The sequence below is a fragment of the Idiotropiscis lumnitzeri genome, chromosome 20, assembly GCF_059441095.1.
Source record: "Idiotropiscis lumnitzeri isolate Australia: NSW breed Sydney's pygmy pipehorse chromosome 20, RoL_Ilum_1.0, whole genome shotgun sequence".
Taxonomy (NCBI): domain Eukaryota; kingdom Metazoa; phylum Chordata; class Actinopteri; order Syngnathiformes; family Syngnathidae; genus Idiotropiscis; species Idiotropiscis lumnitzeri.
In genome coordinates this window covers 1,195,842-1,223,444 of record NC_142410.1, presented here as the reverse complement: position 1 = coordinate 1,223,444, position 27,603 = coordinate 1,195,842, and the positions used below count along the sequence as shown (strand labels likewise).

General features: G+C 43.4%; 1 protein-coding gene across 1 annotated transcript in view; it reads left to right on the top strand.

The window, feature by feature from the left end:
* myo15b (myosin XVB) overlaps positions 1–27,603 on the top strand; it is a 151,476-nt gene that overhangs the window by 43,807 nt on the left and 80,066 nt on the right. Inside the window, exons 10-17 of the mRNA XM_088284636.1 lie at positions 15,127–15,211; positions 18,143–18,175; positions 20,596–20,676; positions 20,755–20,837; positions 20,927–21,074; positions 23,882–23,963; positions 24,127–24,230; positions 24,434–24,575. Coding sequence (XP_088140762.1) covers positions 15,127–15,211; positions 18,143–18,175; positions 20,596–20,676; positions 20,755–20,837; positions 20,927–21,074; positions 23,882–23,963; positions 24,127–24,230; positions 24,434–24,575 — 758 coding nt within the window. The remainder of the gene's footprint in view (positions 1–15,126; positions 15,212–18,142; positions 18,176–20,595; positions 20,677–20,754; positions 20,838–20,926; positions 21,075–23,881; positions 23,964–24,126; positions 24,231–24,433; positions 24,576–27,603) is intronic.

Below are 27,603 nucleotides of genomic sequence, written 5' to 3'. Positions count from 1 at the left end.
TGCTAACTACTGAAGTGGATGTGCAATTATACTTTATTGTAGTCCGGCGTAGGGCTGAACGATTTTAAGAAAAAATACAAATTGCAATTTTTCTGGCTAGTATTGCGATTCATATCTATATATATATATATATATATATATAATTTTTTTTTTTTTTTTTTTATTCAAGCTTCGGTGCAAAAATTCACAATTTCTTCAAATGTAAAGTGACATTTACAAACATGACGGAAAATGCCATCATACTATTAAAAACAAAGCTATTACTGTAATAATGCAAGGACACTGGATTTTGTGAGCGGGCAGTTTTTTTCTCAAGTTTTTAAAAATTACTTTCTGTGAAGTATAATTTGGTGTTTTTGTATTTCTGTATATGAAAATATATATTTTTAAACCCCACATTTTTAACATTTCGTACTAATGTACATGTTTTTTGGACACAGATTACGTCAATAAAATGTCCCTAAGCAAAGCTAAATTAATTAGAAATATAATTTTGAGACCTGTTATTGTGTACATCTCAAAACTCAGTACTGTGTGGTGCAAATATTGATGACGTCATCCATTTCCATGTTCCAGTCTGAGAGCGTCTGCTCAATTGCTAACGTTGCCGTTGTCTTAGCTGTTAAAAGTCGAGCATACATCGAAGCACTTATTACTCTGTAATTCTTTTTAGTGTTTAACATGCTTAGCGCCTCCGCATTTCCCTCCTCGTTTAAAATGCTACTTGTTAGTGGGGTCGTTTATTTCAATCAATCAGTCAAATTTTATTTGTATAGCACTTTTCATACATAAAATGCAGCTTAAAGTGCTGTGCAATAAAAACATCCCAATTTCAATAAAAAACTAAAACCCACTCCCGTCCACCCAACATAAACACAAGAAACATCCACATGCACGCTGGAACTCGCATACACACAGAACACTCGCATTCACACAACCTGATAAACTGTCTTAATAGAAAAAGAGAAATGGCATGGCAAGGCACCGAGAAACCATGTGAGAAAATGTTTCCAAGGTCGGTCTTCTGCGCTGAGGGGAATGACAGCCCACAACCACAGGGAGCACCACCATCACGAGACCTCAGGCCCAGATTGACCGGGGTAGACCCTACACAAAGTGTAGCCTCTGGGATGAAGCCCCCCATGAGAAGGCCAGCCACACCTCCCAGCGTGGAGCTAAAATATCTAAAAGAAAAATGATAATGCTAAAAGACAAAGAAGCTAAAAATTAAAAGACAATAATAGTAAATAAAATGACAGAGCTAAAATATGTAAAAGAAAAATGATGATGCTAAAAGACTGATGCTAAAAATTAAATTAAAAGAGAAAGATAAATCATTTAAAAGCCAAACTAAAAAGGTGAGTCTTGAGCCTCCTCTTAAAAATATCTATACTCTTTGCGGACCTGATGTCCTCTGGCAGGCTATTCCATCGACACGGACCCGAATGGCTGAATGCAGTCTCACCGTGTGTTCCGGTCCTCACCCTAGGAATAAATAAAAGGCCGGTGCCAGAGGACCTCAGGGTCCGCGAGGGTTGTTACGATAAGAGCAGGTTGGATAAATAAAATGGCAATATATAGCTGTGTGTCATCAGCGTAGCTGTGGAAGCTGACGCCGTCTCTCCTGATGACATCCCCAAGAGGAAGCATATACAGATTAAAAAGTATTGGGCCTAAAATTTAACCTTGGGGAACCCCACATTTAATTTCATGGGTTTTGGAGGAACAGGTATCCATACTTACAAAGAAACATCTGTCAGTGAGATAGGAATAAAACCAGTTCAAAGCAGTACCAGAGATGCCGACCAGTTTTTTAAGTCTCTTTAATAAAAAGTGGTGATCTACTGTGTCAAAAGCGTCACTTAAACACAGTAGCACAACGACTGTGATTTTTTTCACACCTAAAATCAACTAAATGTAGAAAAAACATTTTTCTAAAATCTTACTTCAAAACGGTAAGTTGGATACAGGTCTGTAATTACTTAAAACACTGGTGTCTGAATTGCTCTTCTTCAGAAAGGGCTTCACCACCGCCGTTTTAAAAGCAGTGGGGAAGACACTCGTCTGAAGAGAACAATTAACTATATTTAAAATATGGTCCTTGCAAAATCCATAAAATGCCTTTAAAAGTGATGTGGGAATTCGAACTAAAAGGCAGGTTGTTTGATTTACCTGGGAGAAAATCCGACCAAGTGTCCTTGCATCAACCAGGGTAAAAACTTTCCAGTGTTTCCTCAGGTAAAAATGACTCTCAGGGTTAATAAAACCTACATTTTGATGTGCTAAAAGACTGGATCTTATGTCATCGGTTTTACTTCTTAAGTGGTCTGCAAAGTTCTCACAGAGAGAGTCTGTCGATGTCTGTGAGGACTTTTTTTAATCAGATCGAAGAAGATCGAAGGTGGAGAAGAGATATCTAAAGTTGTTTTTATTAATTGTAATGAGATTTGAAAAATAGGACATTCTTGTTTGACTGTTTTATTGTAGAATTTGAGTTGTTGACACAATATTTCGTCTAGAACTGTAAGGTTGCCCTTTCTCCACCTCCTTTATGCACTCCTGAATTTTCTTTTTGATTTCTGAATTAAATCATTTCTACACGGGGAGTATAGTCTTGATTTTTAGAGTTTTTGTTGAAAGTGGAGCAACAGAATCTAATGTTTATTTTAAAATCCTGTAAAAAATTATCAACAATAAAATCACAGGGTGCAATTAAAATGTCAGCAGGAGTGCTCTTTAAAATCTCAATAAAATTTGCAGCCACCTCAGAAGTTAAGTAGCGTTTCCTCACTGTTCTCACTGGAGCTGCCTGTTGATTAAAATTGGCGATGTTAAGATATACACAGTAGTGGTCTGACACAGCCAGGTCAACAACAAAGGACACACCAATGGACAGGCCGTAGGTTACGACCAGATCCAGGGTGTCTCCTCTGTTGTGAGTTGGCTGTGTGACATGCTTTTTAAAATCAAAATAGTTTAAAAATTCTCTGGCCAGTGGGTCCAAAATATCGTCAATGTGCACATTAAAATCGCCATTTATGAAAATTCTGTTAGTGGAATGTAAAATCGATATGAACTCTGAAAACTCACGAATAAAAGAAGTAGAGTGATGAAGAGGTCTGTAAAGTGTGACACAGAGAATAGAAGGACTGCTAAAAACAAAGGCATGGTGTTCAAAAGATAAATACCTGTTAAAAATAATTTCCTTTGAAATAAGAGTAGTTTTAAAAATTGACGCAGTCCCACCTCGTCGTTTACAGCGTCTGGTTGAAAATAAAAAGGTAAATTCTGTGGGCAAGCCTCGGTGAGAGTAACTGGAGCATCTGTACCTATCCGTGTCTCATATAAAAGAATACCTTCTCAGTTGTTTAAAATCAGGTCGTTTATGATAAAAGTTATGTTTAAAAGGGCGTGCATGTTCAGCACAGCCAGATTAATGTTTTTGCTGGACATTGTTGGAATTTATCTTTAAATCAATGTTCTATTGGCTATGTGTATCCTGCAGTTAACTTTAGCTTGCTCTCATTGGTCTTTCTTCTCCCGCCGAATCGCGTGGTGGCTCCTCCTGGTTGTGCTATCCCCCGATGGCCGCTCCTTCATCCACTGCTCCCGGAGTCATCTCGTCTCGCTCAGCACCGTCTGCTTCTAAAACATTCCATTCTTGCACAACCCCCGCAACCAGTTTCGCTCCACCAGTCACACTCTCAGCATTTTACAATATCACATTTCCATACACTGGATGCACCAACATCTAATGAACTATGTTAAGCTCAAACTCTTATATTCCTTTAATAGTCAAATGTATGAAATCTTTTAAGTGTAACCGAAGTTTAGACCATGCTAATGACAAGACCCTCAGGAGAGGAATGCAGGAAGATTGGATCACGGCTGCACCACAGGAGGTGTGAACGAGACCCCTCTGAAACAATGGACTTCCATGCCGGGATCACAAAAGTGGCCCCTAGCAGTCTACCCTTTGTTCTGTTTAGATTGACTGCCATGATTACATTATCCTTTAACATAAATATTAACATGTAAAAGATTGTCACTGTTAAAACCGCTTTGTGTGTGTGAGGGAAGCGTCTGCGAGTGATGGTTTGACTTGAGAAAATATCCGGTGTGAGTGGTTATGATAATGGGGGCGTGTAGGGAGTGCTATTGAAAAAACTGACATTGGCCTGTAGGTAGGTGTAGTGAGGTTGTTATTGCAGTGGTTAGTGATAGAGCTATGAGAGGGAACACGGGCTGGGTGATTTGACCATAGGAGTCAACTGGGAGCGTAATTGATGACGGCAAAATAATAATAATTATAAATCGACCTACCCAGGAAGCTCGGACGAAAACCGACCGGGTGGTAAAAAGAACGACGATTCCAAAATAGGTTAAAAATGTCAATAAAAGCAAAACTGAGATGTCCGCAAAAGTGCGTATGAGCCATGTGTTCTGGCTTAAAAGACGACTGAAGCGCTTGCTGCTGTGGGATAGCGTCGGCAAAGTGCCACTTATTCAGACTGACAACCCGCAAGTTTTCAGCAAGTCGAAGAGGGCATTAAAATCGTGCTTGGTCTTCTCCGATTGTCGGCAAACTGTTTCATTCGTCCCCACATGGACAATGAGCCAGAATACAGATGGTGGACGGGAGAGAAGAACATCGGGAAGGATGTTTGCTATGTCCTTAACTTTGGCTCCGGGATAACAGCGGGTGATAGTACCAGAGTAGCGTGTGTGTTTAACGATACTATTGCCATTGACAATAACAGTGGTTGGTGAGTACAGAGGGTGGTGAAGAGGGAGCGCCAAGGAAACCGTGGTGTACTCTGTGGAGAGAGTCCCGACTCCGTTGTCCAAAATGGTGCTCCCCAGGCCGGATGGCAGCTGAGGACGGCACTGGTGAGTGGCGCCGATGTGGTGGCCCACTCGTGTGCCGGGACACTACATCCTTGAGCAGCCATACGCGTGAGCGGCTGACCAGGCCACGCGTGGACTTACCCACTGACTTCATCGTCATGAGTGGCGGGGAATTCGAAAGAGCACTTGGGGACCCCAGCGCCGGGGTCAGATGCAACGGGAGAATCCTCTGCCAGGGCGGGGAAACGATTTTTCAGGACCAGTCAAGGGCGGGGAGATTGTTCTCTGCCCTATGGCTGCGGGATGCCACCTCAGCCCAGATGGTACCATGCAGTGGTGTTGAGTAGGATGGGCCGGGCAGGTAGCTGGATCCCATCTCACCGTGTCCGTCAGTGGAGTCTCAGTCATACTCGCAGCCGTCGTGATCCCGCTGGAGTGCCCATCCATAATGACGGCAGAGAGTTGTGGGAAACGGGTCATGACAGACGAGATGAGGGACTCTTTTCTACGGAGTTCTTCCGACAGACGAAGGACTAGCTCTCTCAGGTCAGAGATTGTTTTATTTGGTTCTTCTTGCACCATTATGCACCAGATCCGGTGACCGGGGTTAGCACGGCGGGCTAGCAGGGACTAGTCTGGAGCCGGAGTATGCTAACTGTATGACAGTTGGCCGGTTCACAGGTGAAAGCGTCTCCGTAGATAAAAATTCTAAAACAGTCACTGTATACAAAACATTTTAAAAGAATAACAAGTATCTCCAAGTAGTAAAAGCTTACTACACGGTGAAGAAAACAATTGTACTCTCCGCTGAACACTCCTACTGCGGCAAAATGTTACTTCCGATCTGTACCGCTTCTACTCACAAGAGTTTTGTCATCACGGAGCTCGTTTCTGCTGCTGTGCACGGTCTTAGATATAGTACAAATAAAGCTCATACTGCTGCAGCGCAAGATAGCTTGACGGCTAGCATTCAAGTAGCGGCGAAAGAAATTACAATGAGTGACAGTGCAACGCTTTTTTAATGTTTTTTTTATCAGTACTGCATGACCTACTGCGTAAACTAGGGGCTCAAACCGCAGCTTTGACTATCTCAAAATTGCGTTGTCTGAGATCGCAATTTCGGTCCCAAAACGATCGTTTACATCGTTCTCCGGCGGAAAAAAGCATGTACACCAGGGTCGCACGCGCACCCTGCTGCTGGCCGTCTTTTAAACCCTAGGCCAGGCATCGCCAAATGGCGGACCGCGTTCCGGATGCGGACCGCGGGATGATTTGGACCGGACACATGGCCAATCTATGATGATTTTTTTTCAGGACACATTCGCAAACGTTGGCGCTGCAATTCTAGTAAATACGGAAAAGGCGTCACTGATTTGAGCCAATCAAATCTTTTGTTTACTATCCACTGCCAATTGCGCAGCAGACCGGAAGAGAGTGCTGCTGACAGTATGCCTTGCTAAAAAATTAGCGAGGTCGATGCGTCTTGTTTTAAATGAATGGACGGAGAAATGTAGTTTCGTTCTGGCTGCAGCCAATTCAAAACCAGTGTGCATCATATGCTCCGAAACCATCGCAACATTGCGAAGAGCCACTACAAAATAAAGCACCCTTTTGTGCACAGTTATCCGCTCACGTTTGAGGTGAGCGCATGCAAAAACATCGAACTTTGAGTGCAGTATAACAGATTTTTACATTTTCGTTTACAGCCCAGCGGCAAACGTTCAAGTGATGGGAAAGTTGTGAAGGAGTGCTTAAATGTGGTTGCACAAACATTATTTAAAGGAAAACACAAAGCCCAGATGTGTGAAATAATCTACCAAATCCCAATGGCCCTGACTGGCAGGGCAGTCACAAACTCGTTTTTCTCATTAAGAGAAGTTAAAAAAATATTCAAAAGAAAAAGTGGTGTCAAAGCTCATTTTGAATGAGTTTTTCATGAGGACAGCCATTTTTATTGATTGTGTACTGTACATGTTGACCTGGTTTACTTGGATAATTAGGCTTTCCGTTTTTTTTAGGCTGATAACTCTTTGATTTAAAAAAAAAAGGTAAAAGAGCTTAACTCAATGCTTAGCACTTGATATATTTCTGCAGGAGATATTTTACAGTTTTTTTCTGGAAGTGGCATCCTTAAATTCCTGGAGCCACATTTTCTTGAATGTGAAATAAACGCCTTATATTTGTTTGACTGGCAAAGGTGTTTAATGGGAACATTGCTAAGTATTTAGTATATAAGTGCGCTCTGTTGAAAATGACTAAATATTGAAACTATATAAAAATGTGAACATAGGCTAGACATTTCAGGAAGTTGGACTTTGGTTCGGACCTTTTAATTGGAAGAAATTTTCGTCGTGGACCTCTGTGACTTTTAATTGAATACCTCTGCCCTAGGCCCTTCCCCTAAGCCAATTAATTCTAAACATGACCATTTTCCTCACAACACACTTATATTATCACTAATCCATCCATCCATCTTCTGCACCGCTTTTTCCTCACTAGGGTCACGGGGGGTGCTGGAGCCTATCCCAGCTATCTTCGGGCAGTAGGCGGGGGCCACCCTGAAGTGGTTGCCAGCCAATTGCAGGGCACACAACGACGAACAACCATCCGCGCTCACACTCATACCTAGGGGCAATTTACAGTGTTCAATCGGCCTGCCATGCATGTTTTTGGAATGTGGGAGGAAACCGGAGTACCCGGAGGAAACCCACACAAGCACGGGGAGAACATGCAAACTCCACACAGGATGGCCGGAGCCGGGATTGAACCCACGCCCGATGCTGTCTCTCACTGTGAGGCCATCGTGCTAACCAGTCGGCCACCGTGCCGCCTATTATCACTAATAATATTCATAATTATAGAAAAATATAATCATTCTACCGGCTGTAATCCTGCTCCCTTCCACTACCCAAAACAACAAGAAAAGCACTTTACTTGAATTCCTGTATTTCACCATGAAGTGCCAATGCCGTCATACACAGACGTCCCGCGCATGAAAGTCTTGGCAAAATCGATAGGTAGTCTGCTACGAGGTTCGACTTTCTAGACCGATGTCGGACCACAAACTTAAAGGGCTGCAATGAAAGGTACCAGCACATCAGTCGGTCGTGGTGGTCCTTCATTGAGTTGAGTATGCAAGGGCTTGATTGTCCGTCTTTGGATCAAAGTCTCTGCCAAGCAAGTATGGGCTGTTCAGCTCCGGACTCAGCCTGAGCAAGGCCTGCCCCAAGACCGACCTCCGGGGCATCTACTTGCACAAGGAAGTGGCGGCCGAAGTTAGGGCTGTGCAGAAGAACATAGAGTCTTTAGGGTTCCGAAGGCTGTTTCAGACTCGTCTGTCCAGTGGTCAGCGCAGTGAGTGGGGCCACGATCATGGCATACTGTGGCACAAACCTCCAAGCGCAGGAAGGATTGTGGTCCGGCCAGGCTCTGCCATGAAGAGTGTCACGGTGTCTCCTGGACGATCCTCAGAAGGTCAGCAGCCTGGTTGCTGGAAAAATGGGCCACAAGAGGTTTTGAGGCTTCGATTACTATGGGAACCCTGGGGTCCTCTTCTTCCTCCACCTCTACCTTCCTCACCAGACATGTTGCACCAGGAGTGGCGGAGGGTACTGCATTCCTTCTAGAGGTCCACATGGTAGACCTGCCTGACCTTTTTCTCATCAGGCTGACGCACTTCATACTGCACTTGATCTTAGCCAAAAGGCCAAGAAGCAATAGGCTGACACACTTCAGGCCCCATACGCCTTGTGATGGTGTATGGGCCTTGCCACTTCCTCAGCCTCAGCACAGTACCTGGACAACCGGCCCCTCAGTTGCAGCACATACTGGACAATCACTGTCTGATTTAACTGTTCAACGAGGCTCTCTGTCTGAGAATGAAATCGGGTAGTTTGCAAAGCAGTGATCCCAAACTGCTTATGAAACAACTGTAACAGACGAGAGGTGAAGGTAGTGCCCTGATCAGTCAGGATTTTATCTGGGATTCCAACACTGGAAAACAACTGAACCAGGGAATGGAGGACAGCAGGAGCAGTAATTGTATGTCACAGGAAAGCCGCTGGGAATCAGGTGGCTTAGTCGCAGACTACAAAACTGTGTTGGTGTCCCCGGGTACTTTTGATTAATTGGCCAACAATGTCCATTGCTAGCCTGTGGAATGGAGTGGCAATGATTGGGAGTGGATGGAGGAGGGCTCTATCAGATTTGCGAGCCAGAGATGACATTTGGCATGCAGGACAGGTGGCGCAATATCTGTAGATGTCTTTTTACATACCTGGCCTGAAAAAATTCCTACAGATACGCAAATAGTTTTTCTGACGGCCAAAACGCCCTGCCCAAGTGAGCACCTGCGCAATGTCCATTAACTGCTGTCTACAGGGAGCAGGAACAACCAGGCATTTCTAAGTATTGCCATTCATATATAACACCTCGTCAACCACAATAAACTGTTCTTTCCCCGTAACATTAGCATTAGCATTGGCTTTAGTTTCAACCATTTGTGCACCAGGGAATGCTGACTCTGGGCATGTGAAACCCTTTGAGACTTTCTTGTGATTAAGGGCTATATAAATAAATTTGACTTGACCTCTTCAATTCCATCGACACACCTTCCCTGAGGAAGCAGCCACCGAGGTATATGAGATCACTTTGGCCAATACAAAATCTATCTACTACAAAATGAAAAACATTGCTCGAATTAAGGGCTTTCTGTCTCTACCAGACACAGAAAAACATGTCATGCTTTTATTTTCTGTAGACCAGATTACGGTAATGGTGTCTTTACAGGTCAGAACCAGCACGAAACATAATGAAGCAGTATTTAGTCACTATGCTCCTCACCTGTGGAACCTACTCCATGTATACCGGAGGTCTGCTCAAACTGTCAGTTCATTTAAATCAGGTCTGAAAATGTTGTTTCGTGTGGCATTCTCAGGAATCAATCCTTTATTCTTTTGTTTTAATCCACAATTACACGCTATCTTTTAATTGATCTAGGCTGATACTTATCTTAATCATTTTAATCTAATGATTTCAGCGGAAGGGCAAAGTAGAAGTGGCAAAGGCCAAACAAGGGGCTTACGATGACTTTTATGCAAGGTTCGACAGTAAGGAGGAAGAGACTGATCTATACAAATTGGCAAGGAAGAGAGACAGAGATGGGAAGGACGTGCAGCAGATTAAGGTAAGAAAGGATAGGGATGGAAATGTGTTGACAGATGCCGGTAGTGTAATGGGATGATGGAAAGAGTACTTTGAAGAGTTGCTGAATGGGGAAATTGCGAGAGAACGAAGAGTAGAAGAGGTGATTGCTGTGGACCAGGAAGTAGCAAAGATCAGTAAGGATGAAGTGAAAAGGGCATTGAAGAGGATGAAGAGTGGAAAGGCACTCGGCCCTGATGATATACCTGTGGAGGTATTGAAGTGTCTAGGAGAGGTAGCAGTAGAATTTCTGTTTGCGTTGTTCTACAGGATCTTAGATAGTGAGAAGATGCTTGAGGAATGGAGGAGAAATGTGCTGGTGCCCATTTTTAAGAACAAGGGAGATGTGCAGAGTGGTGGCAACTACAGAGGAATAAAGCTAATGAGCCACACAATGAATCCATGGGAAAGAGTAGTGGAAGCTAGACTGAGGGCAGAGGTGAACATATTTTAGCAGCAGTATGGTTTTATGCAAAACTGTTGTTTTCGTCAACGATGATGAAAATATTTTGTCAACGCCCCTTTTTTTCATGACGATAACAAGACAATGACGAGCTGAACGAGGTTTTTTGATGACAAAAACACAACGTTTCGAGACGGAACGAAATTGTTAGCGTGTGGTTCGTTAGACGCTCGAATGACATCCATTCCTATTGTACATCTGTCTTTCAAAAACTGCACTGAAGTGCAACCTAACCTTCGTTTAGGCATGCCCACCAGTGCGCAGGGCGCATGCGCCGCACACACACCGTTGAACACACGAGGACAACAAAATCCGAACACATCTGCGGTCGATCGTCTCGGCCCACACACACTGACACGCTTTTCTTTGACAAACCATGATGACAGTGACACACTACTTCTGATGACAGCAAGCTGTTACAAGTAAAGAAGACATATGTTTGATAATTTGTAATTGTGCTAATGTATTAGAACAAGTCTACAACAAGTCTATGTTGTTAAAACAGTTTTAGCTTATGTTGCTTTTCGTGAAATAAAGCCATAACAGTGACCAAATAAAATGTTTTGGTTTTCGTCGATTAAATTTACAAAAACCTGACCAAAACTTTTTTTTTTAATTTCCGTCGACTAAAACCTTTTTGAGTTTTGGTCGACTAAAACCAGACGAAAACCTTTTTGAATTTTCGTGGACTAAAACTAAACTAAAACTATCATGAATCGGAATCACTTAATGTGCATTTTCGTCCAAATGACTAAAATGCCTGCCAAAAACAACACTGATGCCAAAAAAAATAAAAAAAGATGCAACATTTGCTTTGTGGATGCTGATATAGAAGTACAGAGAAGATCAGAAGGAGCAGCACTGAGTCTTTGTAGATCTGGAGAAAGCTTATGACAAGGTGCCCAGAGAGGAACTGTGGTTTTGTATGAGGAAGTCTGGAGTAGCAGAGAAGTATGTTAAAGTGGTGTAGGACATGTATGAGGACTGTGAGACAGTGGTGAGGTGTGCTGTAGATGTGACGGAGTCCCTTCTTGTTTGCGATGGTAATTGACTGGATGACAGACAACGTTAGACAGGAATCTCCATGGACTATGATGTTTGCAGATGACATTGTGATCTGTAGTGAGAGCAGAGAACAGGTGGAGCAGAAGCTTGAGGCGAGGTGGTTTGCCCTGGAGAGGGTCCAGATCCTGTTGACCTTGGCCCTCTGTCATCTTATCTAAACCCAACAGTATCAAACCGAGGTTTTAACTAGACAGTGATTTTAAGTTAGATCAGCAAATCAGTGCTGTTGTTCGATACAGCTTTTTTCATCTTGGGCAGCTGGTTAAAGTGAAGCCCTTTCTTTCCCAACATCAACAGTAATCCATGCATTTGTGACATCTAGGCTAGATTACTCCATTTTGGAGTCAGCCATTCCTCGCTCAAGTGCCTCCAACTGGCCAAAAATTCTGCCGCTCGCCTTTTAACTGGCGCTCAGAAGACAGATCACATCACCCCAATCTTTGCTTCTCTTCACTGGCTCCCAGTGCACTTTCGAGTTTGCTTCAAGATACTTCTGTTCGTCTTCAAATCTTTAAATGGCCTCGCCCCAGCGTACCTCTCTAAGCTCCTCCACACCTACGCACCTGCCCGCTGCCTCAGGTCTCTGTGGACCAAACTTGCTAATTTATATGACAGCATATGTTAAGCGCTTTGTTACAGTTCCATCTGTTGTGAAATGCGCCATATAAGTAAAATTGTATTGTATTGTATTAGCCATAGCAAGACGGAGTGTCTGTGTGTAAATGAGAGGGACCCAAGTGGAAGAGTGATTTTATAGGGAGAAGAGACCAAGAAAGTGGAGGAGTTTAAGTATTTAGGGTCAACAGTGTTTTATGTAAAGAGCTTTGAATTGTCGTGTACAACGGTTGTCTCCAACCACTGGGCCGCGAGCCGCTCTGGATTAGGCAACGGCTTGCCGCACGGATGAAAGGAAAAAGTAACTTGCAGTACTTCTGGTTTATTTATTATTTGAGGCAAATTTTGGGGACCACTGTTGTACATAAAATTTAATATACAAGTAAACTCGCCTTTCCTTGCTGCCCAGGGTGTCCTTGTGCCAAGTGCGCATATGAACACACATGTGTTGAACATAGTGTTTGTTATGGACAATTCAGTCCAGTAACAGAAGGCCACTCAAGTTCTGATTGTAGGAGCTGTTCTTCCCAATTATGGCCCTCCACGTATCACCTTTCACATGAACATTGAAGTGAACCAGAACAATGGAGTCCCCAGAATGAGCACTCTGCAGAACTCCTTCCAAGGACTGCTAAAACAGTGGATACGCTGAACTGCTGTCTGGTGCATAAACAGGGAAACTACCATATCCACTGGAGTTAACCCCAATGTACAGGTGCTAAGCCAGGGGGCAATAAGTATGCCCACTCCTTTTCTGCATCTCTCACCATGGGCAACTCCAGAGTGGAAAAGAGTTCAACCCCTCTCGAGAGGACTGGTACCAAAGCCCAAGCTGTGTGTGGAGACAAGTCCAACTATATTTCGTCGGACCATCTCTCTGACTCGCACACAAGCTCAGGTTGTTACCCTGCTAGAGAGGTGACATTCCATGTCCCTCGAGCCAGCTTTTGTAGCTGAGGATCCAATCACATTTTGCCGTCACCCAGCTCACTATGCACCTGACCCCTTTGGCACCCTCACAGGTGATGAACCCATGGGAAGGGGGACCCTCGTCCTTTCGGGCTGAGCCCACCTGGGCCCAATGGGTGCAAGCCTGATCACCAGATGTTTGAATTCGAGCTCCACCTCCAGGCCTGGCACAAGAGGGAGGACCACGTAATCCACGCCTGAGAGAGGGAAAAATAAATAGTTCCATTTGTCATAAGGGTTCTCTGTGCCATCCTTGGTCTTATCCCCCACCTTTGATCTGTTTACTGTGCCAGGGGAATAAATCCCCTGACAATTTAGCTCCTAGGATCATTGGGACACTCAAACCCCTCCACCACGATAAGGTTAAGGCTCATGGGTGGGTTGACTGTGTAAGATAATGGATAGATGGATGAATGGAAGTTATATTATTTAGTCTAATGACACGTCGTAACAGTGACAAGTGACACACCAGATGGGGGCTTGTTTCATACAATTGTTCCACAAATCAATCTTTGTACAGATCATTTGCAGATTATAACATATTCAGACCAGCAACAATTTCCTTACAACTTCATAATTTTGCTGAATACAAATATTGTTATAATAAATAACCACAGAAATAAATATAGAATATTATTGTGTTGTTGTTATTATTGTTAACTGCACTTTATTTTGGAGTCTGTAAGTCCTTTTTCCTTGTCTCTGGAGCAACAAGGACGAAGGTCCAACTCTGGCCTCCCTTTACTGGCTCCCTCTATATTTTGCAGTTTATTTCACAATTATTTTTTTTGTCTTTAAATGATAAATTGCCCCACCTTACCTATTTTGGCTCCCCCACCTCGACGTACTTCTCCGTGCCTCTGGGTCTGTGGGCCTCTACTGTGGATCGATCGCCTCAGAGGGGATTGAGTTTTTCCCCTTACTTTGGATTGACCTTCTGTAAAACGTTAGGCTAGCCAGATCTCTGTCCATGTTTAAAAATCGTCTTAAGTCACATTTTTTTTCTTTGGCTTTCAACTCAGAATTTTAGAGTTTTAACGCGTGTTGGAATTTATCTTTATATCAATGTTAGAATTTAATTTTAAACCAATGTAAACTCGAATTAGTAATCTGACTCCAATTTGCGACCTTAACCAACTCCCACTCATCCAACAATATGTGCGCTCGTTCTGCAATAGAAAGGTATCAGGAAGCCGGCATTTTCACGCACAAAGTGGATTTATTCCCAATACAGATTTTCTACATGGCCCCTGGGTCTCGGGTCCCTCTCAATACAACTCTACACCTCTCTTGCCACCAGCGAATGTGTTCTACCCGAGTTGCCCAGTAATGATTCATCCTATACAATATGCAAATGGCACAGAGACAAAGGCATCCTGGCATGATTCTATTGGCTATGTGTATCCTGCAGTTAACTTTAGCTTGCTCTTATTGGTCTTTCTTCAAGTGGTGGCTCCTCCTGCTTGTGGTTGAAGGGTCCAGTTTCTTGTGCATCCCTTCCCCCTCGAGGTATCTGTCTGCGCCAGGCACCGACCTAAAACCTCCCAAACCTCACATTCTTTCACTTTCTTTGTCCAGCTTCACCAGCCACACACACAGCATTCCACAGAATAACAGTGACACAAGATGCAGGACATCGAATAAAACTAGCCAGGTTTAAACTCTTCCACTCCTTTACGCGTTTACTGTTTTTTATGTTTAAACTGTCTTTTTTTATTTGTATTAAGTTAATTTTGTCTTCTTCTTATTATTTATATTTGACTGATTCATTTATAGCAGACAATTGTTGATAATTGTCTGCTATAAATGAATCAGTCAAATATAAATTAAACTGTCTTTGTTTTTATACATCAGATCTTTGTTTTATAACAGCACTGTGGATGCAGCTGTTGTGTTTAAAAGTGCTCTATCAATAAATTTGAGTCGAATTTCACTCATGTAAAACCAATGTTTTTTCTTTGTAGGACATGGAGAGAGTAGCAATGCTAAACCGCAGGATGAGAGGTGGAGGAGGCATTGGACCCATGCAGCCTAGTATATACAGCCCTGGTATGTGGTAAACTAAATTGTATGACCTGCAGACCATAAGTCATTGCATGAAATATACCAATTATTTGAAAACCAAAATTAATTAATGTTAACAAGTAATCTAAGTTAATGAGTTTTAATGTCTTAATTTTGATCTTGTGCCATTTTTACAGTGTATCACGTTCAAGTCATGCTTTTGAGCTGAAATCTATCCCAGCTACATTTCCCCCAGGGTACAAAATAGACAACTTTACTCTCACTTTTACACCAAACGGGCAATTAAGTGGGGATGTCCCGATACAACATTTTTTCACTTCCGATATGATACCGATATTGCGGCCTAGAGTAATGTTCAAAACTGACATCGTCCGATAAGATATCAGCAGGAATGATACATTACATACATTATTTTTTAGTATGAATTGTTAGAAGAGACTGGATTAAGTTATAGTACTGTACCGTCAACAAAGGTAGGTTTGACAAAATATGACCCGTTTGTTCCAAACGTTTGGGTTACATAAATTCAGCCTCAAACAGGAGATTGTTCTGCACTGGAATAAAACAAATGCAAAATAAATCAAATCAGGGCTCTAGACAGTTTTTGTACTGGTTGTAAACTGGCGGACTCAACTTTTTTACTTGGCTGTACCACAGCTAAAGTTTCTAAAGCTGCCAAATTGCAGAAATTCACTTCTTTAACAATCAATTTTCCTATTTTAAAAATATTGCGAGGAACATTACATTGGGACTGCACATGGGGGTATATTTAATATTAATGCGTCAACAAACAAATCACTCACAGAATTATTTGCTGTATTTTCACGACATAAGGTGCACTTTAAAGTCCGAAATGTCCGAAATCTTCCCCAAAGCAGACTCTATAGTGCAACATGCCCAGTGTACAGACTGAGACCCAAAGATCTGTACACATGCTATTCACTCAAGCAACGGGCCTGATCTCTCATTGAACATTTCAGAGTGTATGTTAGCACACCCTGCTGGTTAAAGTCTGAGACCACTGTGCGCAAAATTGACTGTGACAAATAAATTCTGTGACGGTCTATTTTGGTGATGGTTTGAGACAGTTAGAACAGTCCAGCATGTACGTGCAGGAGAAAGCTGAACAAGAGGGCAATTGTCCACGATGTCGTAGTCCGTCTTATGATTCATGTTATTTCAAACAAGAAGCCACACAGGTTTAGACAACAGATTCTGCAAAAAAAAAAAAAAAGACACTGCCCAAAAGCACACCACTCTCTCTAACCACCCATGTGATTGGCTGAGGCTAATAGGCTCCCAGAATGCATTACTTATTCTTTTTGTGTTATTATTTTATTTCTCTTTGGGATATGAATGGCATGAGAGATGCATGTTTTGTGTTGACTGTATTTCTTTGTTTTATTGTTTACTTGTATGCTGTTCAGTGATAGTTTTGATTTCGATTTAAAACCGTGACTCTAATCAGTGTGGTGACTAGTGACATCCCTCCCTTGACACTGGCTTTGTTGACATGAGAGCTCTCACATCATTACTGGGACAACCATTGACAAAATTCATCCATTATCTGTACCGCTTCTCCTCACTAGGGTCGCGGGGGGTGCTGGAGTTTATCTCAGCGATCTTCGGGCAGTAGGCAGGGGACACCCTGAACTTTTTGCCAGCCAATTAATTGCAAGGCAGAGAGAGACGAACAACCATCTGTGCTCACACTCATACCTAGGGGCAATTTAGAGTGTTCAATCAATCTGCCATGCATGTTTTTGGAATGTGGGAGGAAACCGGAGTACCCGAAGGAAACCCACGCAGGCACGGGGAGAACATGCAAACTCCACACAGGAAGGCCGGAACCGGGATCGAACCCACGACCGCTGCTGTCTCTCACTGTGAGGCCATCGTGCTAACCAGTCGGGCCACCGTACCACATGACAAATAATTCTCTCTTGGAAATAGAGCTAGCGTGCGCGAGCTAGCGAGCTAGGTTCATGGTGCGCGCGCCTTGTGTGTGTGTTAAATTCAGAAATAGCACCCACAACTGACGCCGCGCCATTTGATACGGCGCATCTTTTGGCAGTGGAAATACGTTACCTAAGTGACTTTTACACATACCTGTGCACACATCCATCTATCCATTATCTGTGCCGCTTCTCCTCACAAGGGTCACGGGGATGCTGGAGCCTATCCCAGCTATCTTCGGACAGTAGGGGGGCACCCTGAAATGGTTGCCAGCCAGTTGCAGGGCACACAAAGACAAACAACCAACCCCGCTCACAATCATACCTTGGGGCAATTTAGAGTGTCCAATTAATCTGCCACGCATGTTTTGGAAATGTGGGAGGAAACTCACGCAGGCACGGGGAGAACATGCAAACTCCACAAAGGAAGTGTGAGCGCGAGTGGTTGTTCATCTTCGTGTGCCCTGTTATTGCCTGGCAACCAGTTTAGGGTGTACTATTGCCCGAAAATGGCTTAGATAGGCTTGAGCACCCTCACACCACCCTTGTGAGGAAAAGTGGCTCAGATAATGGATGGATGGATATTCATGATATACATGTTTTGTCAGCTAGTGCTCCAACAAAAGGGGCTCACTGTTCAAACTGCAACTCTAACTAAAAATAAAATTTAACCAAGGTGAAAAATTATATATGGGATAATTTTTATTTCGGAAAATGTTCAAAATGTTCATACTCATAGGTTAGACTTCAGAATAATGACTAAGAAAAAATCTTTACTTTCTGGAACAACAACAAGAAACACTTTGAAAGGTTGTTCCTGTGCAGCATCACTTGTCAGTTGAAGCACTTTGAGTGTCTTGAATGTAGAAAAGCAAGTGAATTGACATGTAAAGATTTATACTCTTAAATTCTTTTAATTTTATAAAATGTAATTAATTTCACTCTTATGTTATAATCAACTGATTACATTTTAATCAGAGATCATCATTCTGTCTTCTAGGTATGCCTACTTTAATGTCAGGTTATCCTATGGGTAAGTGATTGAAACAATCAAAACACTGGTGTCAAATTCAAGGCTAATGGGCCATATCAAGCGTGTGATCCAGGCTGTTATAACTTCACATATTTTTTCTTAAGGTTTACAACTAGTAATCCACCGTAAAAATGGTAATGATTGAATGCAATAATTCTTGATTGGGTAAAGTCTACAGGTTTAAGCTTACAGATGTGTCAGTAGGGCTGGGCGATAAATCGAAAATTTACCGTTACCAAAATTTATTACAATGACCGACATCATTTTGCCCATGTCGGTAAATTCGGTGTTGAAAAAAAATGCCCCTTTAAACAGCTACAACGCGTCGAGTAGAAGCGGCTGACACGGCTGAAGATGAAGTAACGTTAGTTGAAGTTGTGTTGCGCTTGTCCCAAAAAGAAATTCGACATCTGTCGTTTGGAAATGTTTTGGGTTCCATCAGGACACGAACTACAAAGTGCGTCATAAGCACCCAAAACAGCGCGTCCAACCTTTTCTTTTTCACCACCCACAACACAATCATGCTGTGCTGAAAGTTCAAAGTGAGAAGCAAGGTTCGACAAGTGACAACAGCCCATTAACGGAGGCGACACCATACGAGAGAACGTCTCAGAGGTGGACACGATAGCCTAGCACATAGCTAAAGATTTAGCTCCTTTGGTTACAGTGGCAGGGATTTAAACGCTTCATGAAAGTAGCCGACAAGAGGTACGAAAGTATTTGTCGCAAACCGTACTTCCCGATATGGACAACATCGGGACGGGAGCTTAGACATGTCAAGCGTTTTGCATCCATATCCGACTTGTGGTCGAGTCGCAACATGGATCCCTGATTGAGCCTGACTGTGCATTACATAGACGACAAGTGGCGACTGCGCCCCAGACTACTCGAGACGGCACATTTTCCCGATGATGCACACTTGTTTATTTGGCTTGCATTGATATTTTTTTTCATTTTATTTAGCAATTTTTTATTTGGCATTATTTATATTGTTTACAAGAGACCACACAAATCTAGGGCTTTGCACATATTACAGCGTCTTGGCGCAATCTATTTGCAGAAAAGGTTTTTGCGAGAGACACCCTTCTTCTCCTGTTCTTTGTGATGGATACCATTCACAATTGAACTGGTTCGGTACCGGGAATCGAGACTGGTCCATAACAATACCAATTTTCAGTCCTTTTGTGTGGGTTTTTGTGGTGATTTATTTAACAATAAAATCTGAAAATGTTTCAATTTTACATTTATTTTTCAGTATATAAAATTTTGACAAATATGAAAACATCACAAATTAAATAAAGTGAGCCAAAGAGGATGGAGTAAAAATGAAGGCATATTTTTACTAAAATTAAGTTGCTAAATTAATATTACAAAATACAACGTGCGTAGCCGAGTTCTTTGCAGTCAACAACACAAGGAATGAAGTTGAACGGTAATCCAAGAATTGTTATCTTCAGTCCTTGTGCCGTTGTTTTTCAATAAAACGCAAAGCCTGCTGCACGATTATTTTGATTCCAGTTTGGACTGAAACATCACAAAAAAAAAAAAAAGAGAATTGGGAAAGGATGTGAATGAGGAAAAAATAAATAATTGGGATTTCCAAATAAATTCTAACCTGACACATTACATAATGCTCGCTCCAATTTGGCCACAAGCAATCCAGCGTTTGATTAATGTTCAAGTCATGCAAAGCAAGACATTTGGAATGATTATACAAATAATTTTTGTACTTTGATTTTTCATTGAAAGTAATGTGTACCAGTTGGTCAATAAAAAAAGCAATTAATATGCATTTCCTGCATTTATTTTGACTTTGGTCCACGGGGGGAATTTATCGTTCATTTATCGCCATCGAGGTAAAATTGCTCAATTTATCGCGATTTTGATTTGAGGTCATATTGCCCAGCTCTATGTGTCAGTATTCATCATTCATCTTAAAATCCAGCACACACGTGGAGCCATCAGCGCTCTATTTTTAGCGCGGATGGTGCTGCGCATCAGTGCCTAGTATCAAACATGTTTTATAATTTTGCTGCTGTGGCGGAATCTAGGTGCGCGGTGCACAGCAGCCAACCTCACATGACTGTTATCCATGGCGAATGTGCTCTTCATACATCAAATATAGTGGCGTCCTGTCAGTACATTTTGGAGGCTCTATTAGTTGATCTTTGGCAAGATTACACCTCTCTTTACAATGTAAAGTCCCCAAAATATAAGGAAAAACATTAATGGGACAAGGCAATGCAATATTTCTTCAGTTTCGAAAACAGTTGATCTGATCCGGAGGTCGTCATCTTGAATCTTCACATGATCCCAAATACATGATCAATGCAACATTAATCAGTTATGCCGCCGATGGAGCAACGCCAATGGCGCCTTGTGTGTGCTGGGTTTAACGCTTCATTGATCTTCATGTCTAGGAATGCCAGTCAGCCCTTCAATGGCCAACTATGGTACAACTCCCATAATGCCAGCTATGACAGCCATGCATAGCATGCCAGGTAAAGTCTTAGCATTTCAATTCTAGACTTGATTGTTGGTTTTGTTAAACTCCCTTATCTACCATAATCTCCTCACAGCCATGATGATGCCTCAGGCTCATGTTCCCTCAGTTCCCGACCCTATGCAGCAAGCCCTCATCAACCAGCAGGCTATGTTGATGGTTTGAATAAAGAGACTTTTAGTCTTTTATCGCGTCGTTTTTTCCCCATTTTCTTTATTTTCCCACCTGTCTCTGGTTTCTCTCTGTAGGCCCAGCAGATGACAATGCAGGCAATGACTCTATCCCAGCAGCAGACACAAGTGCAGCAGAGGTTGAGGGAACAGGAGAGGAAACAGACGGAGCAGCAGAGACGCACATCTACACCTCCCACCCAAGTTCAAACGGCAAAACAGCCTAATCCACTTTTGCTGAAGGTAAATGACATGACTATGATTATTATTATGCCAAAATGGCGCCAACGTGACTGGTCGCCTCAGTGATGTGATCACTTTGTATGCTGCTTGGGCTCAGTCTGATTGTTTTGAGAGAATCTTCACCCCTTTTTAAAAAACAAAAAGCAAAAAAACATCCATTTCACATGGACCAGATCAAGCGGGGATGCAGAAATACCTTAGTGCAAATTTAAACACGTTTGGGTAAAGGTGTTTATTCTGGACCCAATATTGCAGGGGGTCAGCATGCAGGTAGATAGTTGGTTATCCCAGGTACTTTTTCAAGCAGCACATTGATTGTTTGACCAGAGAAGGCAACACTCTGGACCAATGCTACGCAATACTTAAAGATTCATAAAAGTCTGCTCAAGTAGCATTGGCCTTGTCTGAGCACTCTTTAATACAATTAATCAATACAGGCTCAGATTTAAACGTGCATAAAACGGCTGTAAAAACTGTATAAAAATGAAGCAAAGTTGGCACTATAGGAATGTTTTGACTGCACTGACTGGAGTGAATTTCAAACTTGAACTGGCAACTGACACTTTGACTTCATATATCGATTTCTGTGAGGACATGTGTTACAACAAAGACCTTCTGCTCGTTTGGCAATAACAAGTCATGGTTCACTGCCAAACCCAGCTAGCGGAGACAGGGCACTGTACAAACGGATCCAAAACCAGCTGACAAGGGAAATTAACATTGCAAAGAGAAGGTTCGGCGTCTTTGCATTATTACAGTAATAGCTTCCTCGATTAAAACGCTTCTTGTTCATGGTTAGTGTTAGTTTATTTGTCACCATGGAGGAGAGGCTGCACATCACGCAGCTCATTGCTGCTGCTGTACACAGACTTGCATATAGAACAAATGAAGTCCGTGCTGCTGCGGCGCGAGATAGCTTGGCACCTAGCATTCAAGTAGCAGCGAATTAAATTACTTCTGGGACTACGGTACGGCACTGTTTAGTGTGACCTGTTTCATGACCGTGGGGCACAAGGGCCCTTTAATAAACAGCAGCTTTGACGATATCAAAATCGTTGTCTGAGATCACGATTTCAGTCCCAAAATGAGAAATTATTCTGCCCTAACATCCAGGTTCAGTAAAGCATTGTGCTTTGCTAAACAGTTGATGTGAAGCCCCCTAAATGAGAGCTAATATCCTCATGATTAAAATCCCCCAGAATGACAATAAATGAATCAGCGTTGGATCTTAGTGACTGCATCGAGAATGATGCCACAAGCTACGGAAGGGTCTGCGCGTGATGTAACCTAAAAATACAATACAATACAATACAGTCCAATCAAATACAATACAATACAACTTTATTTATTTATTTCACATAATGGCGACAATGTGGGAGAACTCTCGCAGTACATAATAAGGTCTTAAACTCACCACTAGGACATCCACATCCCGAAAGCAACTCGTCTCCTTCACAGTTATGAGATCGGAATGGAACAATTTATTGTTGACAAGCACCACAAGACCACCTCCTTGTGGACCACATAAAGGGGGTCGGTAGCCTGCAGGTCCACAAAACACATGAAGACTGGTTGGGCAAACTCCTATGCACCCTCAAGAACCGTGCTGAGGGTGTAGAGCTGGAGTGTCATTCCTCTGTAATTTGAACCATCTCCTTTTATTAAAAAGGGTGACCCTGGTCTGCCAATCCAGAGGTACTGTCCACTCACTGTTGGAGAGAGGTGTCAACCACGGCAGCCCCACAACATCCAGTACCTTTAGGAGCTTTTTAAGCACCTCATTTACTTCAACACCAGAGATAGGCAAGTCCATCATGTAGTCTCCAAGATCTGCTTCCTCAATGGATGGCGTGTCTTTGAAATTAAGGAGGTCTTTGAAGTATTCTCCCCACAACTCACAACATCCCGTGTCAAGGTCAGCAGCACCCCATCTCCACTATACACAGTGTTAATGGTACACTGCTTCCCTTGCCTGAGATTCCGGACTGTGGACTAGAATTTCCTCAAATCCGTGAGGAAGTTGTTTTCCATGGCCTCATTTAACTCCTGTAACACCCAAGTTTTTGCCTCAATGACCGCCAAAGCTGCATTCCGCTTTCCCAACCGGGGCCTATCAGCTGTCTTCGGAGTTTCACAGACTAAAAATGGCCGATAGGACAATTTCCTCAGCTTGACAGCATCCCTTACGGCCAGTGACCACTAGCAAGTTTGGGGATTTCCACCACGACAGGCACCAACAGGCTTCCAACGAGAGCACCAATCAGCTGTCTCAACAACGGTGGTACGAAACATGGTCCGGCCTACCCCGGGACGTGGGTTCTGCCGGAGCTGGGAGTTGAAACTCTTTCTCAAAGGAGATTCTTCCAGATGTTCCGAGCAAACCCTGGGTCTGCCAGGTCGGACCGGCATCTTCCCCCACCATTGGAACCAACACATCAGTTGATACCTTTGCGCCTCTCTTCAGCCGAGTGTCCAAAACATGTGGCCGCCGATCCGCTGATATGACTCCACCGGGATGAATGCCAATGTACAGATGCCTAGACAAGGAGCAATAGGTATGTCCACACCTGCTCGGGCCCTCTCACATTGGGGAACTCCAGAGTGGAAGAGTGTCCAACCATTCGCGGGAGTTTAAATGTGGATAAAAGGTTGTTTGCCTGAATGTGCCTACAATTGAGTGAGGATGGGTGTCTCGCCTAAAGCCACTAAGGACACACTCATGAAAAGAATACACAATAGAAAATAGATGATTAAATGTTTTAACAATAACATATAACGTATGTTTGTAACAGCCACAAGAAGCAGATTCACATAACCAAGATATCCTGCAGTCATTTAGGGATAAAAGACAGTACTTCCACAATATTGGTGAGTAGATTGATTAAAATAAGTTGAGCTTTTTTTTTTTTTGGGTGCTTTTTTTTATATACATGTATACGACGTGGGTATCAAAGGCATTCTTTTTTCTTTTTGCCAAACTGATGTAAGTTTCAAATTTAACCTTGGTATCCTGACATTTCAGCTCAACCTCAAAGTGAATCCAAAGCGCAGGAGGTTCCTCCATCTACCCGATTCAAACAGCAACAATCTGCACCATCAGCACATCCACCCCCTCCTCCTGTGGCACCAAAACCAAAGGGTAAGATCCCAAATCAAATGGAGAGGGGGGGACTTTGAAGTGCTGCTGAAAACAACAAACTGTCCCTTTCATTTGATTACTGGACTGTTTTATTTTTCATTCCTGTTATGGTTGAAAATGTGCCGTTCATTGAGTATTTTGAGAAAAGACAAAAAAGTTTGGCCTGTTTTAATGTGTTAATTGTTGACTCTTATCTGCTTTAGTAAAGAGGACCCCAATTCCTGACATTAAAACAGAAGATCCAACCACAATTCCCCTTTCTGAACCAACCTCCAACATTCGGGAAATCATCAAAAAGTTCAACAGTCGACCTCCACCAGAACCCAAAAACTTTGAGCCTGTTAGGTATGGAAAACTTAAAAAACAATTATGCTATCCATAAAATGTACCAGAATTCATGGAATGGAGAAATACAGGCACAAACGAATTACATTCAATCGGTTTCTCCTATTAGCAAAACCCCCAAAAAGTGTGGGAATGTTAGGCACAATGATAGACAAAACAAGAGAGCTAACCACTACTGTATGATGAATGGAAGCAAAATTAGAATTTAGATTAGAAATTAGAAATCCCTTTATTGTCATTGTACTCAAGTGTGCAACGAGATTAGAGGGCTCCCCTCTCCAGTGCAATACAACAATAATACAGACAAATATATAAATTAGATAAATAAATAAGAGAGTGCAATGGAATTTAGTACTGAATAGGGTATATAAAAACACATCACAATGCTGTTCTGCAAGGTAAGGGTGTTCTCGTGTGTGTGTGAGAGTTCAGAATGGAGATGTCTCTCGGAAAGAAACTGTTTCTCAGTCTATTGGTCCTCGATTTGATGCATCTGTAGCGCCTGCCAGAGGGCAACAGGTCGAACAGGTGTGAGTTTGGGTGGGCATTGTCTTTGACGATGTTGAGAGCCCTTCTGAGTCACCGGGCGGTGTAGATGTCCGACAGTGAGGGGAGAGGGCAGCCAATAATCCTTTGCGCTGTTTTGACTGTCCTCTGGAACCTCACTCTGTCCGCCTCAGTGCAGCCGCTGTACCAGGTGGAGACACAGTACGTCAACAGGCTCTCGATGGACGAGTGGTAGAAGGCTAGCAGCAGCTTCCTGTCCAGGTTGAATTTCCTGAGGACTCTCAGGAGATGCAGACGCTGGTGGACCTTCTTTACCACTGCTGTGATGTTGTGTGTCCAAGAAAGGTCGTCGGAGATCTGTACTCCCAGGAACTTGAACGTGTGGACCCTCTCCACACACACGCCTTCGATGCAGAGGGGGGGCGGCACCGTCTTGTTCCTCCTGAAGTCGACGACAATCTCCTTTGTTTTTGCAGTGTTAAGGTGCAGTCTGTTGTCCTTGCACCAAGCTGTCAGTCTCTTTACCTCCTCTCTGTAGGCTGTCTCGTCACCTTCCGAGATCAGACCGACCACTGTCGTGTCGTCGGCAAACTTGACGATGGTGTTGTTGCCGTGGGCCGGGCTGCAGTCGTAGGTGTAGAGGGCGTACAGGAGAGGGCTCAGCACGCATCCTTGAGGGGAACCGGTGCTCAGCATGCGGGTGGAGGACGTGTAGGGGCCGAGCAACACAGTCTGAGGTCTGTTGGTCAGAAAGTCCTTAATCCAGATGCGTGTGAGGGCAGGGAGGCCGAGAATGTCCAGTTTGGCGACGAGGATGTCTGGGATGATCGTGTTGAATGCCGAGCTGTAGTCCACAAAGAACATCCTTGCATAGCTCTGCTGTTGTTCCAGGTGGCCCAGCACAACATGCAGAGCAGTGTCGATGGCGTCCTCAGTGGATCTGTTAGCCCGGTATGCAAACTGGTAGGGGTCCAGAGTGGGAGGAAGGCAGTCCCTGATGTGCTGGAGAACCAGCCTCTCGAAGCACTTCATGATGACTGGTGTGAGAGCAACAGGACGGTAGTCATTCAGGTGGACGGCTGGTGACTTTTTGGGGACAGGAATAATGGTGGAAGTTTTCAAGCAGGAGGGGATGACTGCTTGAGCCAGGGAGCGGTTGAAGATCCTGCAGAAAACATGTGACAGTTGGTGGGCACATGTTTTGAGGACCTTGCCTGGTATTCCGTCGGGTCCAGTAGCTTTCCTGGGGTTAACAGCCAGGAGCGCGCGCCTCACATCGTGTTCCTCTACGGTGAGTGGGGGGGAGTTGGAGCATGAAGTGCGGGGGTGTGACGGTTGGGGCGAGTCAAAACGAGCGAAGAAGCAGTTAAGCTCCTCTGCCAGCGATGCACTCGGGTCTGCAGAGGTCGTGCTGCTGCCACAGAAGTTGGTGATGCTCCGTAGACCCTGCCACACCTCCCGTGGTCTGTTACTGGCAAGGTGGGCCTCCAGCCTCCCATTGTAGGTTGCCTTGGCTAGCTTGATGCCTTTGCTCAGGTCAGCACGAGCCACCCTGTACTGGGCTATGTCGCCTGACCTGAAGGCAGCGTCACGGGCCTTGAGGAGAGAGCGAACCCTGCTGGACATCCAGGGCTTCGCATTTGGGAAGGTCCGTCTAGTCCTGTGTAGGGACACAGTTTCCATGCAGAACTTGATGTAGTCCAGTACACAATGTGTGTAGACATCAAGGTCCTGATGATCAAAGAGGTCCCAGTTTGTGTCTTGAAAGCAGTCCTGTAATTCACTCATGGCGTCGTCACGCCAGGTTTTCACAGTCTTTGTGGTGGGCCTGAATCTGCGCCTGAGAGGGGTGTATGCAGGTGCGAGCTGCAAGGACAGGTGGTCTGACTGGCCGAGGGGGGCGAGTGGGAGGGCCCTGTATGCGTGCTTGATGTTCGAGTACACATGGTCGAGAGTGTTGTCTCCCCTCGTTGGGCACTTTACATGCTGGTGAAACTCTGGGAGTACAGTCTTTAAATTTATAATATAATAATATAATTTTAAAAAAAAATTATAATTAAAAAAATACAGTGATTCTGAAAGAAGAGCATGGTAAAAAGAGAGTCAGACAGGGTGAGCATTGTGATTCTGGAAATTGAAGGTAGGGGAATAAACATGTGGTTATGGTTATGCCCCACATCTGGCATGTAAGTTGATGGAGATGTTCTGGAGTGAGATGGTTATGTTTCTAGAGAGTAGTGAAGGGTGTGTGAGGTGATAAGTGATGAGAAAGAAATGGACACGCGTTTCTTTGGAAACTTACTTGGAAAGGATGATTATGGTGGACTTTGCAAAAGGGATCGAAAATGCTGAGATGAACACAGGTGCATACAGATGTACTATCTTCTATGTAAGCACAACCTGAGAAACACTGGACACTTTAAAGGTAGTGTTTGCAGTTGTACACGCAAAAAAAAAATCTAAACAATTATTTTGTCATGTTAAAACTGTCTATATGACCACATTAGAGAATTTTAAATGA